Source organism: Aethalodelphis obliquidens, unplaced genomic scaffold (genome assembly GCF_003676395.1).
Source record: "Aethalodelphis obliquidens isolate GAN/ISIS:26980383/991018 unplaced genomic scaffold, ASM367639v1 scaffold21, whole genome shotgun sequence".
In the NCBI taxonomy this organism is placed as follows: Eukaryota; Metazoa; Chordata; class Mammalia; order Artiodactyla; family Delphinidae; genus Aethalodelphis; species Aethalodelphis obliquidens.
Genome location: NW_020837965.1, coordinates 28,140,329 through 28,154,208, shown reverse-complemented (window position 1 = coordinate 28,154,208; position 13,880 = coordinate 28,140,329). Strand labels below are relative to the sequence as shown.

Genomic DNA, 13,880 nt, shown 5'->3' with positions numbered 1-13,880 from the left:
TGGCAGGTCGGTCAGCCAAGCCTCGCAGCTCCTGTCCTGCGGGTCCCGGCCCCCGGCGCCCCTGTGAGGACGCTGTGGGGGCTGCCGGGTGAGGCGCTCAGGCCCCACCAGGAGCCACGTGAGGGAGCTTGGAGGCAGAGCCCCTAGTTCCGGCCAAGTCTTCAGAGGTCGCGGCCCTGGCCAACACTTTGGCCGTGACCTCGGGAGACCCCTGGCCAGAACTGTCCCACGAAGCCTCTCCCAGACCCCTGACCCACGGAAACTGTGAGATGATAAGTTTGTCATTTGAAGCCGCGAACTTTTGTGGTTATTTGTTAGACAGCAATTGATAATGAGCATACAAAAAGTTGGCCAAAATGTGGAACAGTATTGAACTAGGAGACAGTAATTTCTTGGGACAATTTTGGGGATCAGTTTGCCCATGTGTGGTGTGTTGAGCGTAGGAATACTCTGCGCTCCAGTGATGCCCCTTGGGGAACATCCATGTGTGCATGGGGGCACGAAGACAAGGGTCATCACTGCAGCAACCTCTGTTTCCTCAGCATGAGACCGGTGACCAAAATTCTGCTCTGTCCTTCCAACAAAAGACTATGTTGTCCCGACCATACATGCACTGTCTTCTAGCTTAACCAGCTCGACTGTCCACACCCTGCGGTGAGGGCGGCCACCTGCAGGGTGAGGCGATGATGAGCCACACATCAATGGGGCTCAGAGGCCAGGCACCCTCCCATCATGACAGAGATCCTCTGCAGATTTACAATACCCTCTTGTATCTTATTCCAGGAGTCATTGCAGTTCTGTTTCTAAGTTCAGCATTTAATGCCATTTGGGATTTATTTTTAGAACAGGGTGAGGTCGGGGCTCAATTTACCCTTTTCCTCCTCTAAACGGAAACCCCAGCCCCACTGAAAAGTCTGTCTTTTCCACAATGATTGAGGCCCCTAAATTTCCGTGTATAGTTGGGTTTGTTTCTGGACTCCTGGTTTTATTCCACTTGTCCCTGTACAAATACCTCGTGGTTTAATGGATGTAATTTGATATAATACTTTGATATACAGAAGGGCAATTTTCCTCTTCTTTTAGAATTTTCTTTTTTTTTTTAAAATAAATTTATTTATGTATGGCTGCGTTGGGTCTTCGTTGCTGCGCATGGGCTTCCTCTAGTTGTGGTGAGTGGGGACTACTCTTCGTTGTGGTGCACAGGCTTCTCATTGCGGTGGCTTCTCTTGTTGCGGAGCACAGGCTCTAGGTGCGCAGGCTTCAGTAGTTGTGGCACACGGGCTCAGTAGCTGTGGCTCGTGGGCTCTAGAGCGCAGGCTCAGTAGTTGTGGTGCACGAGCTTAGTTGCTCCACGGCATGTGGGATCTTCCCGGACCAGGGTTCAAACCCGTTTTCCTTGCATTGGCAGGTGGATTCTTAACCACTGCGCCACCAGGAAAGTCCTTTTTAGAATTTTCTTGACTGTTCTTGTGCAGTATCTCTTCCAGATGACTTTAGGGTCAGCTTATCAAGTCACTTGAAAATCCTGTTGACATTTTGGTGGGGATTAAATCGACTTTACAAACTGACTCGTGAAGATTTTAAGTATTTACAACATTGCTTTCAAGTGGGAATAAGGCATTTTCTAATTCAGTTAGAGCTGTCAATCCTACAGTCAAGGTTTAACGGTTTTTGAAAAACGTGGTCTTGGGAGTTCCCCGTTGGCCTAGCGGTTAAAATTCTGGGCTTTCACTCCTGCGACCCGGGTTCGGTCCCTGTAACTGAAATGCCGCAAGCCGCGCGGCCAAAAAAAAAAAAAAAAAAATGTCGTCTTGCACATTTCTTTTCAGGCTCATTCCCGGGGACCGCATGGGTGTTTCGGCGACCGTGAATGGCACCTGAAGGTAACTGAGGGCGCGGGTAGAGGGACACAGAAACGTGATGACACCGGTAACCACAGGTGGCACAAGTGACTGTCAGGGGGTGGGGAGACACGGGGGCGGTCCACACAACAGGGGGCGGGGTTGCATGAGGGCGTAAGGGCACCGCCAGACGGAGCTCGCGGAGCCACTAAGAGCCGCGGAGCCTGCCCACAAGCCCGGAGGGAGGGGCGGGCGGTGGCGGGCGGTGGCGGGCGGTGGCGGGCGGTCCCGGGCGAGGGTCTCCACCCTCAACCTGCGCCAATCCGTCGCAGAGCTCTGCTTCTCAGACCCCGCCTGAGGCCCCGCCCACAAGGTACGCCCACAGTCCCTGGTCCCGCCCATAAGGCCCTCAGGTCCCGCCCACCACTCCCCTGCTCTCTCCTAAGGCCCCGCCCACAAACCGCGGTCCCGCCCATCTGGCCCCGACCCCGCAGGCCGCTCAGCCTTTCCTCCTGCTGCTGGCGCGCTGCCGTTGCGGACTGTAGGTCCCAAGTTCCGAGGCCTGGTGGCTGCGTCCTGGCCCGGAGGCCGCGGGTTCGAGTAGTCGCGTCTTCGCTGCGGCCCCGGAGCCCGTGCCCGTTCCGCGGGGCGCGACCGTGGCGGGCAGCGCCGTCCCGGCCCGCGCGGCGAATCTGCCGCTGCGAATCGGCGGGCTCGGCGGCGGCGGCGGCCTCGCGAGAGTCTGGGCGGCGCGGACGCGGCTGCGGACGGGCCCGCGGACGGGCCCGGCGGACGCGCGGGCCGGCGGGCTGACTGGGGCCGGGGCCGGCGGGCGGGGGCCCGGCCTGGAGCCGCCGGCATGACTGGCCGCGTGTGCCGCGGCTGCGGCGGCACCGACATCGAGCTGGACGCGGCGCGCGGCGACGCCGTGTGCACCGGCTGCGGCTCGGTGCTCGAGGACAACATCATCGTGTCCGAGGTGCAGTTCGTGGAGAACAGCGGCGGAGGCTCGTCGGCCGTGGGCCAGTTCGTGTCGCTGGACGGTGGGTCCCGGCGGGGCTGGCGGGGCGGAGGACCGCGTGGCCAGTGGCCTCCGTGCGTGTGCGGTTCTGGCTTTAGTAACGGAACTTACCGGAACAGGGGACAGGATGCGGCCTGGGGTCGGGGTCGTGGCCCATCCCCCTCAGCGCTGTCCCTTCGCTCCTTGGGGGGACAGTTGTTTGAATCTGGGGGTCGGGGACGTCAGCGCGTCCCCTCTCTCAGCCATCATAGTCGATCCAGCTCCTTTCGGGTTACAGTTGTGTGAATTTAAACACATTTGGATTCGAGTAACACCACAGCGAGGATAGAGTTCCACAGCCCCACGCCTCCCCGCAGCGGCAGCTGCCCTCCGTCCCTGCAGTCTTGTTTTTCAGGAAGGCCGCGTAAATGGAACCAGCCCGTGGGCCACCTTCGGAGACTGGCATCTGTCCCTCAGCCCTGTGCCTTTGGGATTCGCCTAGGCTGTTGCGAGGATCTGGGCTCCTTCCTGTGCACGGCCCACGATTTGCTGAAGGACCTTTGGTTTGTTTCCAGTTGGGGGTGATTATGAATAGAGCTGCTAAAAACTTGGCGGATGGCTTCTTCCGTGGACATAGGTTTTCATTTCTCTAGGGTGGTTGCCCAGGAGTGGATGGTAGCCGTATGTTTAACTTCATAACAAACCACCAAATGGATTTTCGATGTGGCTGGCACCGTTTTGCATTCTCACTAATTGCTTCACCAGAACTTGGTGTTGTCTCAGTATTTATATATATTTTGGGTGTGTTTTTAGTGTGTTGTGGTGCCTCATCTCCGTGTTGATGCATTTCCCTAATGCATAGTGATGTTAAACAGCATGTAATGTGCTTATTTGCCATCCCTTAATCCCCCTTGCTGAAATGTCTGTTCAAGTAGCTTTTTGCTCATTTTATATTCAGGTTGTTTGTTTCCTTACTGTTGAGTTTTGAGCATTCTTTAAATATTGTAGTTACAAGTCCTTTGTTAGATACGTGATTTGCAGAGCAGAAGTTTAAAATTTTGATTAAAAGTTTTAAAATTTGATGCAGTCCACTTTATTGATTTTTTTTCTTTCATGGATTGTACTTTTCTCTTGTTGCAGAGCATGGGCTCTAGGCACGCGGACTCAGTACTTGTGGATCGTGGGCTCTAGAGCACAGGAGCAGTAGTTGTGGCACATGGGCTTAGTTGCTTCGCAGCATGTGGGATCTTTCCAGACCAGGGCTCGAACCCGTGTCCCGTGCATTGGCAGGCAGATTCTTAACCAGTGCGCCACCAGGGAAGCCCCCGGTAGTAAGTCTTGAAATCAGATGTTGTGATTCCTCCAGCTTTGCTCTTCCTTTTCAGAATTGTTTTAGTTATTGTAGTTCCCTTCCCTTTTCATTCAATTTTAGAATAAGTTTGTGTATATTTACAAAAAATCTTGCTGGGGCTTTGACTGGAACTGCATTAAATCTCTTGATAAATTTGGAGAGATTTGACATTTTTACTATATTGTGTCTTCCAGTCCATGAGCACAGATGTCTCTCCATTAGGTTTCCTTTGATCTTCCATCATCGTTTGAAGTTTTCAGCATATAGCTCCTGTACATATTTTAGATGTTTACCTGAGACCCAAATAGAGCTGTTGTCAATAGTATTTTTCAGAAATTCAGTTTTCAGTTGTTCATGGCTGGCATATAGGAATACGGTTGATTTCTGCCATTGGCCTGTTTCCTGTGAGCTTGCTAAACTTATTAGTTCTAGGAGTATTTTTAAAAATAGATTCCTTGGGATTCTTGATGTAGACAATCATATTATCTATAAATAGGGGCTGTTTTCTTTCTTTTGTTTCTGTTTCTTGCTTTTGAGCAGACATGCTTGCCTTCTTCCCAGTCTTAGAGGGAAGCATTCACTCTCCTCCCACGCAATATGATGTTAGCTATGGGTTTTTGGTACCTGTTCTTCATCAGTAAAGTTGAGGAAGTTCTCTTTCCACTCCTAGTTCGCTGAAAGTTTTTATCATGAGTGGATGATGAGTTTTGTTTTTCTTCCTTGGTCTGTCAGTGTGGCTGGTTTTTGAATGTTCAACGTGCTTTGCATTCCTAGGGTAAACCCAATTGATCACTGGGTATTACTCTTTGTATGTGTTGCTAAATTAGATTTGTTCATATTTTGTTGGGGATTCTTACATTTATGTTCATGTGGTATATTAGTGTGCAATTTTCTTGTAATGTCTTTGTCTGGTTTTGATATCAAGGTAATGCGCCTCCTGGAATGAGTTGGGAAATGTTCTCTACTCTTCCGTTTTCTGGAAGGATTGTGTAGAATTGGTGTCATTTCTCCTTTGACTGTTTGGTGGAATCTACTGGTGTAGCTATCTGGGCCTGGAGGTTTCTTTTTCAGAAGTTTTTAGTTACAGGTTCAGTTTCTTTAATAGTTGTAGGTTTTATTTATATTTTAGAGTATCTCTTTCATGTCGGGAGAGTTTGTCGTTTTGAGGATTTGGTCCATTTGATCTAAGTTGCTGAATTTATGCACGTAGAGTTGTTGGTACTATTCCCTTATTCTTTGGATGTCCGCAGGGTCTGTAGTGGTGTCTCATTTTCCTTTCAGATATTGGTGTTTTGCATCTTTCTCTCTTTTTCCCTTTATTTCTCCTGCTGGAAGTTTATCAATTTTTTTGATCTTTCCAAAGAACCGGTTTGGGGTTTCATTGCTTTTTTTCTCCTGTTTTCTGCATGGCACACGTCTTTGTTTTCTTTTTTTTGTTGTTCTTTGTTTTTTTTTCGTCTTTGTGTCCTTCCTGAGCAACTTCCTGGGACTGCTGTGGCGGAGTCTCCCTGGCACTGTGTTTGCAGCTTTGTCACATGTTGCCAAACTGCCCCCTCAGTCATCCAAGACTTTGATGCCTGTTGGGAAGAGAGTAACGACGACAGTAAGAAGGAATAATCATAGTAGCTGACACTTAGAGTTTCCCATGGGAGGCACTGTGCTGAGTGCATCCCTTGTACCTGATGACAGCCTGTCCTCACTGCAGACGACAAAGCTGGGTGCAGAGGAGTCCTGGACGTGAGAGATGTGCTGCCACCTGTGGGCAGTGACGTTGGTCCCACGGCCTGTGAGCACAGGCTCAGAGCTGGGTGCCCTTTGGTGGTGTGATTTAAAGGTGGTATGAACCCGGGCTGGCTCTGTCCGGTGGGCTCACTCTCTGGAGGGAAGCGCTGCAGGGGTTGTGGGTTCTCAGCTCCTGTGTAGAGGGCGGAGAGGGAGGGGCGAGGGGCGCCGCCTCCTCCAGCAGCCCCTCCCTCCCCTGGGTGGATCCCTCCCAGACTCCTGGCCTCCTCCCTTCCCCACCACAACAGCAGCCGCCCTGGTAGTCGGCTCTGGCTGCTGTCAGCCTGCCTGGTGCGGAGTGTATGCCCAGCTGGCCCCCCAGCTCTTCCTTCGCTCCAGCCTCATCCTGGAAGCTGGGCCTTCTCTCTGGGGTGCCCTTGTGCAGGGCCCAGGGCCGCTGTCTTTCTTAAGCGTTCTTGTTTACTCTTTGAGAGGGAGTGGTGGGTGGTTAGCTCCTCAGTTCACTTGAGAATATGTAAATTAGACGTCAGGGCCCTGTGGCCAGCGGCCCTGTCACCAGCTGGGTTTCTGACTGTGACCCAGGCCCAGGGTCCAGAGGCGAAGAATCCCAGTCCCCCTGGGTCCCCTGGTAGATGTTTGAGGATCGGCAAAGTGTGAGTCCAGCGTCCCAGGCTGGACTCGCCGAGTGGTGGCACTTAGGGTGGTGCTGGGGACGCCTGGGCTGTGTCTTTCAGTTGATGGGCAGCTGGTGAGGGGATGGGCGTGGCTGAGAGAAGGGATGGATGTGAGGACTGCAGGATGGCAAGGTGGTGGGCAGAGCTGGGGCAGCTGGGCCTCTGCGGGCCTGAGGAGGGTCCTGCTGAGTCATGGGGGAAGGGCTCACCAGAGCGTCAAGGAGCTCAGGGGCAGAGTAGGGCTTCCTGGCACAGGCCCACGCCAGCATCCCGTCCCTGGTGTCGGTGCTGAAGGTCTCGAGGACAGCAGGTCTTTCCCCTGGGTGTCCCCTGCAGTTGATGGTGCACAGTGAGCCCGTGGGCCCCTCCCGGGAGCTGTACCTGCTGCTCCCCCAGGATGAAACCCAGAGGCAGAGGGAGCTCCTGCTTCCCTGGGTCCTTCCCTTCCTCTTCTGGGGTGCACCCCCATGGGTTCCATGACCACAGCTTTTAATCGCTGCAAACTTTGTCCCTGAAGTCAAGGTGTCTGTAAGTGCTAGTGTTCTCGTGGTCATGAGTAATGAGGTGCTTTCCATGCGTAAAATGATGAGGAAGGTTTGGTGCCCAGCTCTGGTGGGGGTGGAGCCTCTCTTGCTCGCTGGGGCAGCTCCCTGGGTCCTAAAGAACAGCAGACCCACCTGCCCTCTGCCTGGCTTGTGCCCTGCCCGGAGAGGGTTCTCTCGGGCACAGCCTACCAGGTGTCCTGGGCAAGCTCTGGTCCTGGAGTTTCAGAGGTTCTGCATCTCTGTTTCTATCTTGTGGCCCCTCAGAGCCCCACTGAGTCCCTGCGGGAAGGGACCTGCTCTCAGGAAATGGCCGAGTTTTGTCCTGGAGGCACTTGCGTGAGAGGAATGTTGTTCCTAAAATGTCATTTGCTGCTTTTATCACCTGCCATGCTGCATGCTGCGTGGTTTCCATAATCAGACTCTTAATCGTGACGAAACAGGCTCTTCAGTAGCTGTGTCTGGTTGACAGAAGTTTAGGCTGCCGCCACTGTTTAGCTGTTGATTCACCGACCGCAAGAGGTATGTGTCCAGCCACGGCCCCATGCCCGGGGCTCAAGGTGGACTTGCTGAGTGTTTCGGGTGCCTTAGGGGAGTTATGCCAACGTCCGAGCTCAGGTCGAGGGGCCACTGGATTTCTCTTCCGTCCTGGAACCGCCCAGCTGGACCTCGTGCAGTTGTCCCCCCTTAAAAGGAGTTTCACAGCAGTGACAGAAACCCCCCTCACTTTAAATAAAATGAATACAGACTTAGGAAAGGTTTTGCTTACCCATGTGGGAGGGATCCGTGCGTGCACTGGAGGACGGGGCTTTGTACTGCCTTTCTGTTTGTGGTCTTGGGGTGTTGGTGCTGCTGGCTTTGTCCTCAGCGCCCCGAGTGGCCGGGAAGCACCCCCTCCCCCCCAAGTTGCAGGGGTCAGGCCTTTGCGCCTTCTTGCTTTTGCAGCCACGGCTGGGAGGGGCACAGGTGCATCTGGGTGGAATTTCCGGCCCCTCCCCTGCTGTCCACAAGGGGGCAGTCTTGGCCCGGCTGTGCTGATAAGAACTGCAACTTCTACTTGTTAGATGTAGCTGGTTGTATCTTGTTTGTTACAGGATCTTGTTATAGAAAATACCAAATGTTTTTAGAAGTAGAGGGAATAATATGAAGGGCATCTGAAAGACAAGTACAGCGTGCATTGATGGTTTTGGTCAGAGGTGGTACTCAAGCTTTCTTTCACGCTTCAGGGGACCCTAGCCCCGTGGTGTTAGCTATTTGAGATTTGCTGAATGAGCACTTTTCATAGGCTCCACCACTGCTTTCCAGATGTTATCTACTGTAACCAAATCCCCAGTGGGTAGTATTTGTTGAATAAAAGAATATGCATCCATTTGGCAAGCAGGTTTTGACCTGCCCCCTCCCTTCCCCCAGCTGGCCGGACCTAGTAAGGCACCTTCCTTGCCAGGACTTAGTCCCCGTTTCTCTTGGGAGCACATGCAGGACTGAGGCTACGTACAAGGGCCTTGGAGAGCACCAGGGTGGTGTGTGTGTATATGTGAGCGTGTGTGAGTGTGCACGGGGGCAGGAAGCATCAGCTCCCAGAGCAGGTGGGGCCGGAGCAGCCCCAGGAAGCGTGACTGGGGCGTTGGGGAGAGACAGGGAAGGACAGCACCGCAGCAGGAAACAGAGGTCCTGGAAGTGCAGGGGGGAGCGCCTGCAGAGAGTGCAGGGGGGGAGTGAGGGGAGAGGGTGAGGGGAGGGCGTGACCTCTCAAGGTCTTGCAGTGCCTTTAACGCTCACCCAGAACGAGGCTCTGCTCTTACTCAGCAGCATCTTCGGGTGACCTGCCCTGGTCGCTTCCCATCTGTGTCTAAGCAGGGAGAGGTGGCTGGGGGGAAGGCCCCCCAGGGTCCTCGCGCCTGGAAGGTGGGGCTTCAGGGGATTTATACCCTTACGTTGTCCTTTTTCTAATGCAACATTATTGTAATTGTTTGCTTAAAACATGTGCTGATTTCCGCTAAAACAATGTGGTGATTTTTTTTCCTTTTTCTCAAGTAAAAGTTGGGCAGCACTGCACGCAGGTCAAAATGTGGCCGTCCTCGTCAGGGGGCTGAGGGGTTGTGGCCTTCTTCAGTGGTTCCTACGTCCAAAAGATCACAAATATAACAATCCTGAAGTGTATAAAAGCTGCCACAAAATAGGGGGGTACAAGATGCAGACCCCCAGTCTCAGGCCGGTGAGCCCCTGTCGGGCTTCTGCAGAGTCAGAGGTAACACTGGAGTGTTGGAGGCTCCTCATTTCTGGGCCGGGTGGACAGGTCTCCCCTGGGCCCTGCACTGCTCCTGGCCCTCTCCAGGCCCCCAGTGTGCCCTGCCTGGCCCTCTCCCTCCCTGCCCTCTATGGCCAGCTTCTTGAAGACACTAAGTTTGTGGTAACTTGTCAGGGCAGTGATAGAAAGCCAACACACCCAGGGTGACAGCAAAACCTTCCCCAGGCACCGCCACCTGTCCCCAGGCTCCACATCCTACTGTGAGAGAGCCATGGGCTCCCTGCCAGTACCCACTGGGGCCGGCGCCTAGACCCCACCATCGGACCACAGGAGTTGGTGGGGGACGCTGCCCAGTCCTGGGCCTCAGCCCCAGGGAAGCTGCTGAGGCGGGGACGCTGGGTGCTGGGGCCACCAGCCAGCCAGCCCCCTGCTATGCTCCCGGCTGCTTCCAGCTGCTCGTAGCCCACTAACTGCCCAGCCAGGCCTACTTGTTGCTCGTTTCAAAGTTTTCTTAGCCCATCTGATTTCTTTCTTTCCCAGCTGACCTTTAGAATCGTTTTGCTGAGATCTTTAAAGAATCTTGTTAGTGCTGGTTTGGGATTTGGTTGCAGTCACAGAGAAGCCGAAGGCCGACTTGTTCTCCGCTGTCTGTGCTGGTAGCCGGCCTATGGATGACCCAGAGGTCCCTGCTGGCCCCAGGAGGTGGGCCACGTGTTCTCCTCAGGGGCCTATTCTCAGACTTCAGTGATCTGGCTTCCCAGATCCCTGTCACTTCTGAGTTTCCATTTCATCCTCCAGCAGGCCCTGCACCCTTACCTCCCCCACGTGGCTAACAGTGTGGGGTCGTGTTCCCTAACTTCAGGAGCCTCTAATCCTTTGCTCTGTACTTCGTAACAGACACACTGGCCTGTGGGATGCGCAGCGCTTCCCCGCTCCCCCGCCTGTGCCTGGCCGCCTGCGCCCCTCACTTAGGCGTGGCGCTCGTTTGAAGATCGCGCTTCAGCGCTGGGGTTTGTAAGTCTGGTGAACAATCTGGATGTCCACCTGGCTGTCTTCACAGGGTATCAGGGCAGAAGTCCCCGCCCTGAAGCCTTGCAGAGTGGAGCACATGAGACGTCCTGGGGGGGCTTGCCGTTGGTGGGAGGTTCAGAACAGAGCGCCCGTAGGTGCAGCTATAGCTACGCGTTGGGTTCCAGGGCTTCCTAGGTTGCTGCTCTGTGGGCGGGCAGCACACAGATGGGTAGAGGTGTGAGCGTCTCCCGCAGACTGGCTCCTGCCCTCCCCCCCCCCCCCCCGGGGATGGATGCGATAATAAATGTGAATTGGCTGGCCCACGGCCCGCAGAGGGCCAAGGTGAGGGGCTGGGCTGGGCCGGGCCAGGCCTGGGCCGTAGTTGGGAGAGCTGTGTGACAGTCTCTTCTGGGACATGGTTAGAGAATGCAGATGGGCATGGTCCACGCCCTCGGCTCCAGGTCAAGGCCACGACCCTGTCAGCAGGGCAGAGGTGTGAGTGGTGCGGTGAGATGCTCGCTGCTGCCTGCTGCTCTGAGTCTTGCTCCGGAGACGCTGATGCACGAAAGGGCTGTTGACACAGATCTCTGCCCAGTGTCGGCTCATGAGTCTGATTTGTGTCTCCAGGTGCTGGCAAAACCCCGACCCTGGGCGGCGGCTTCCACGTGAACCTGGGAAAGGAGTCAAGAGCACAGACCCTGCAGAACGGTATTTCCCGCCGTGGGTGCTGCTGGAAGAGGGTGGGCTCCTGAGGCGGGACAGGGACGTGGGACGAAGGATAAGAGTGACAGCCTGCCGTGACCCCCCGCATCCTTGTCACCAAGCCAGTGCAGGCCCCACTTCTGGGAGGACTTGTTGGCGGAGTCCCCTCCCCGGGTCGTCAGGACCCTGCCTGGGTGCCCTGCAGTGCCCTGGGCCTCCTGTAGGGGCTCTCTGCCAGGGCTACTCTGAGGTCTCTGGACCCTAACGGGCCCACACCTGTTACAGTTTCAGTCGCGATAAGCACAGGAAAAACCAATTTATAGCAGTTTGATGTGTGGTGCCACTTTTGTTGTATTTTGTAACCATCCCAGTCCACAACAGATTGGAGAAATGTCTGTTCAAACCCTGGCCTGGGGGTTCCCTGGTGGCGCAGTGGTTGCGAGTCCGCCTGCCGATGCAGGGGACGCGGGTTCGTGCCCCGGTCCGGGAGGATCCCACGTGCCGCGGAGCGGCTGGGCCCGTGAGCCATGGCCACTGAGCCTGCGCGTCCGGAGCCTGTGCCCCGCAACGGGAGAGGCCACAGCAGTGAGAGGCCCAAGTGCCGCTAAAAAAAAACCAAAACAAACCTTGGCCTGTTTTTAATTGGGTTATTTGTCTTCTTATTGAATCGTAAAAATTCTTTATGTGTTTTAGATACAAGTCTCTCTTATCAGTTATATGACGTGCAGAAAATTTTCACCCGTTCTGTGGGTTTCTTCACTCTCTTGGTGGTATGCTTTGAAGCACAAAGGTTTTCAATTTTGATGATGTGCGGTTTATTTACTCCTTTGTTGCCTGTGCTTTTTGTGTCGTAAGAAAGGTTGCCTGATTCAATCCAAATCACAAAGATTTATGCTTACGTTTCCTTCTGAGTGTTGTGGTTTTAGCTCTTAGGTTGAGGTTTTGATCCCCTCTTAGTTTTTGTGTCTAGTGTAAGGTAAGGGCCCTACTTCACTCTGTTGCATGTGGATATCCAGCTTTCTCAGCATCATTTGCTGAACAGACTGTATTCAGTTGGCACCCTTGTCAAAAGTCAGTGACCGTAAACGTGAGGGTTTGGATTCTCACCTCTGTTCCATTGGCCTGTGTCTGTCCTTTTGCTAGTATCACACTGTTTTGGTTATTGCATCTTTGTAGCAAGTTCTGAAATCAGGAAGTGTGAGTCCTCCCAATTTGTTCTTCATTTTTAACATTGTTTTGTTGACTATTCTGAGTCCCTTGAATTTACATATGAATTTTAGGTTCAGTTTGTCAGTTTCTGCAAAGCAGCCAACTGGGATTCTGATAGGGATTTACATTGACTCTGTAGACCAATTCGGGGAGTATTGCTGTCTTAACAAGATGAAGTCTTCTGAGACCTGAACGTGGAATGTCTTTCCATTGATTTAGGTCTTCCATAATTTGTTTCAACAATTTTTATGGTTTTCAGAGTATAAGTTGTACATTTCTTTGCTAAATTTATTCCTAAATATTTTATTCTTTTTGCCTGTTGTAATTGAATTGCTCTTTAAGTTGCATTGTTGGCTGGTTGTTGCCAGTGTGGAAATCTGAGAGGCATTTGTGTATTGATCTTGTATCCTGCAGCCCTTGAAAACCCACATATTATAATAGTTTTTTTAGCGGATTCCTGAGAATTTTCTATATATAAGATCACGACATCTGAAAATAGATATAGCTTTGCTATACTTTCTAATCTAGACACTTTTATTTATTTATTTTTTTTGCGGTACGCGGGCCTCTCACTGCTGTGGCCTCTCCCGTTGCGGAGCACAGGCTCCGGACGCGCAGGCTCAGCGGCCATGGCTCACGGGCCCAGCCGCTCCGCGGCATGTGGGATCCTCCCGGACGGGGGCACGAACCCGTGTCCTCTGCATCGGCAGGTGGACTCTCAACCGCTGCACCACAAGGGAAGCCCTAGACACCTTTTAATTTTCTTCCCTGACAGCCCTGGCTAGAACCTCCAGCACCACGGTGAATCCAGGTGTCTTATTCCTGATTTCAGGAGAAGTGTCCAGTCTCTCACCATTAAGTGTGATGTTGGCTGTGGTGAGCTCAGGCAGGGACACCCTCTGCTGGGACCTCTCAGACACTCTGTGAGGACGCTGTCAGGAAGGTTATGGCACATAAGAGTGCCTCCATCTTGGGCGTGTCCCTAAGCGCCGCGATCTTCACTTGCACGCTGGGAAGATGGGCTTGGTGAGTTCCAGCATCCTTACCTATATGCTGGTCACCTTCTCCTTGGCTCTCGAGGACCCGCCTCCTGTTGCTGCTGTGGATGGGAGTGGCCAGCATAGACTCGGCCAGCAACTCCTCCGTCCAGTAGGGCTGACATCCACGTCGGCTGACTACCGTGAGGGCAGGTGGTGGGCTTCCAATTATGACTCGCATCAAAATGTTTTAAATTTTCCATTGAGCTTTTTCCTTTGGCCCCATGGGTTTATTAGTGTTGTTGGCTCTTCCAGCTTGAATCTTCTGTGTTTAGAGCTCATACTCTGTTGGATTTCAGTCTTTTGAAATGATTTGACGCTTGCGTTATGGCCCAACATATGGTCAATTACAATCAGTTTGGGCACTTGAAAATATTTTTCTGCAAAAAGTGGGGTGTTCTGTACATGTCACTTGGGTCAGATTTCCTCCCAGCGCTCACTGATTTTGGTTCTGCTTGTCTGTCTGTCTGTCACTGAAAGGGCATATTAAGATCTCCATGATGATTGTGGGTTTGTCCATTT

General features: G+C 53.1%; 1 protein-coding gene across 9 annotated transcripts in view; it reads left to right on the top strand.

Annotated features, from left to right (window-relative positions):
• The first annotated feature begins 2,352 nt into the window (after nt 1-2,352).
• The window catches only part of BRF1 (BRF1 general transcription factor IIIB subunit), a 71,799-nt gene continuing 60,271 nt past the window's right edge, over nt 2,353-13,880 (top strand). For 3 of the 9 annotated variants that reach the window (XM_027120797.1, XM_027120792.1, XM_027120790.1), the window contains exons 1-2: nt 2,358-2,884; nt 11,038-11,118. In XM_027120797.1, coding sequence (XP_026976598.1) covers nt 2,701-2,884; nt 11,038-11,118 — 265 coding nt within the window. In that variant the 5' untranslated portion in view covers nt 2,358-2,700. Of the gene's footprint in view, nt 2,885-11,037; nt 11,119-13,880 lie in introns of all 9 variants that reach the window. The other 6 variants (XM_027120796.1, XM_027120791.1, XM_027120789.1 and 3 more) reach the window with 6 other exon arrangements.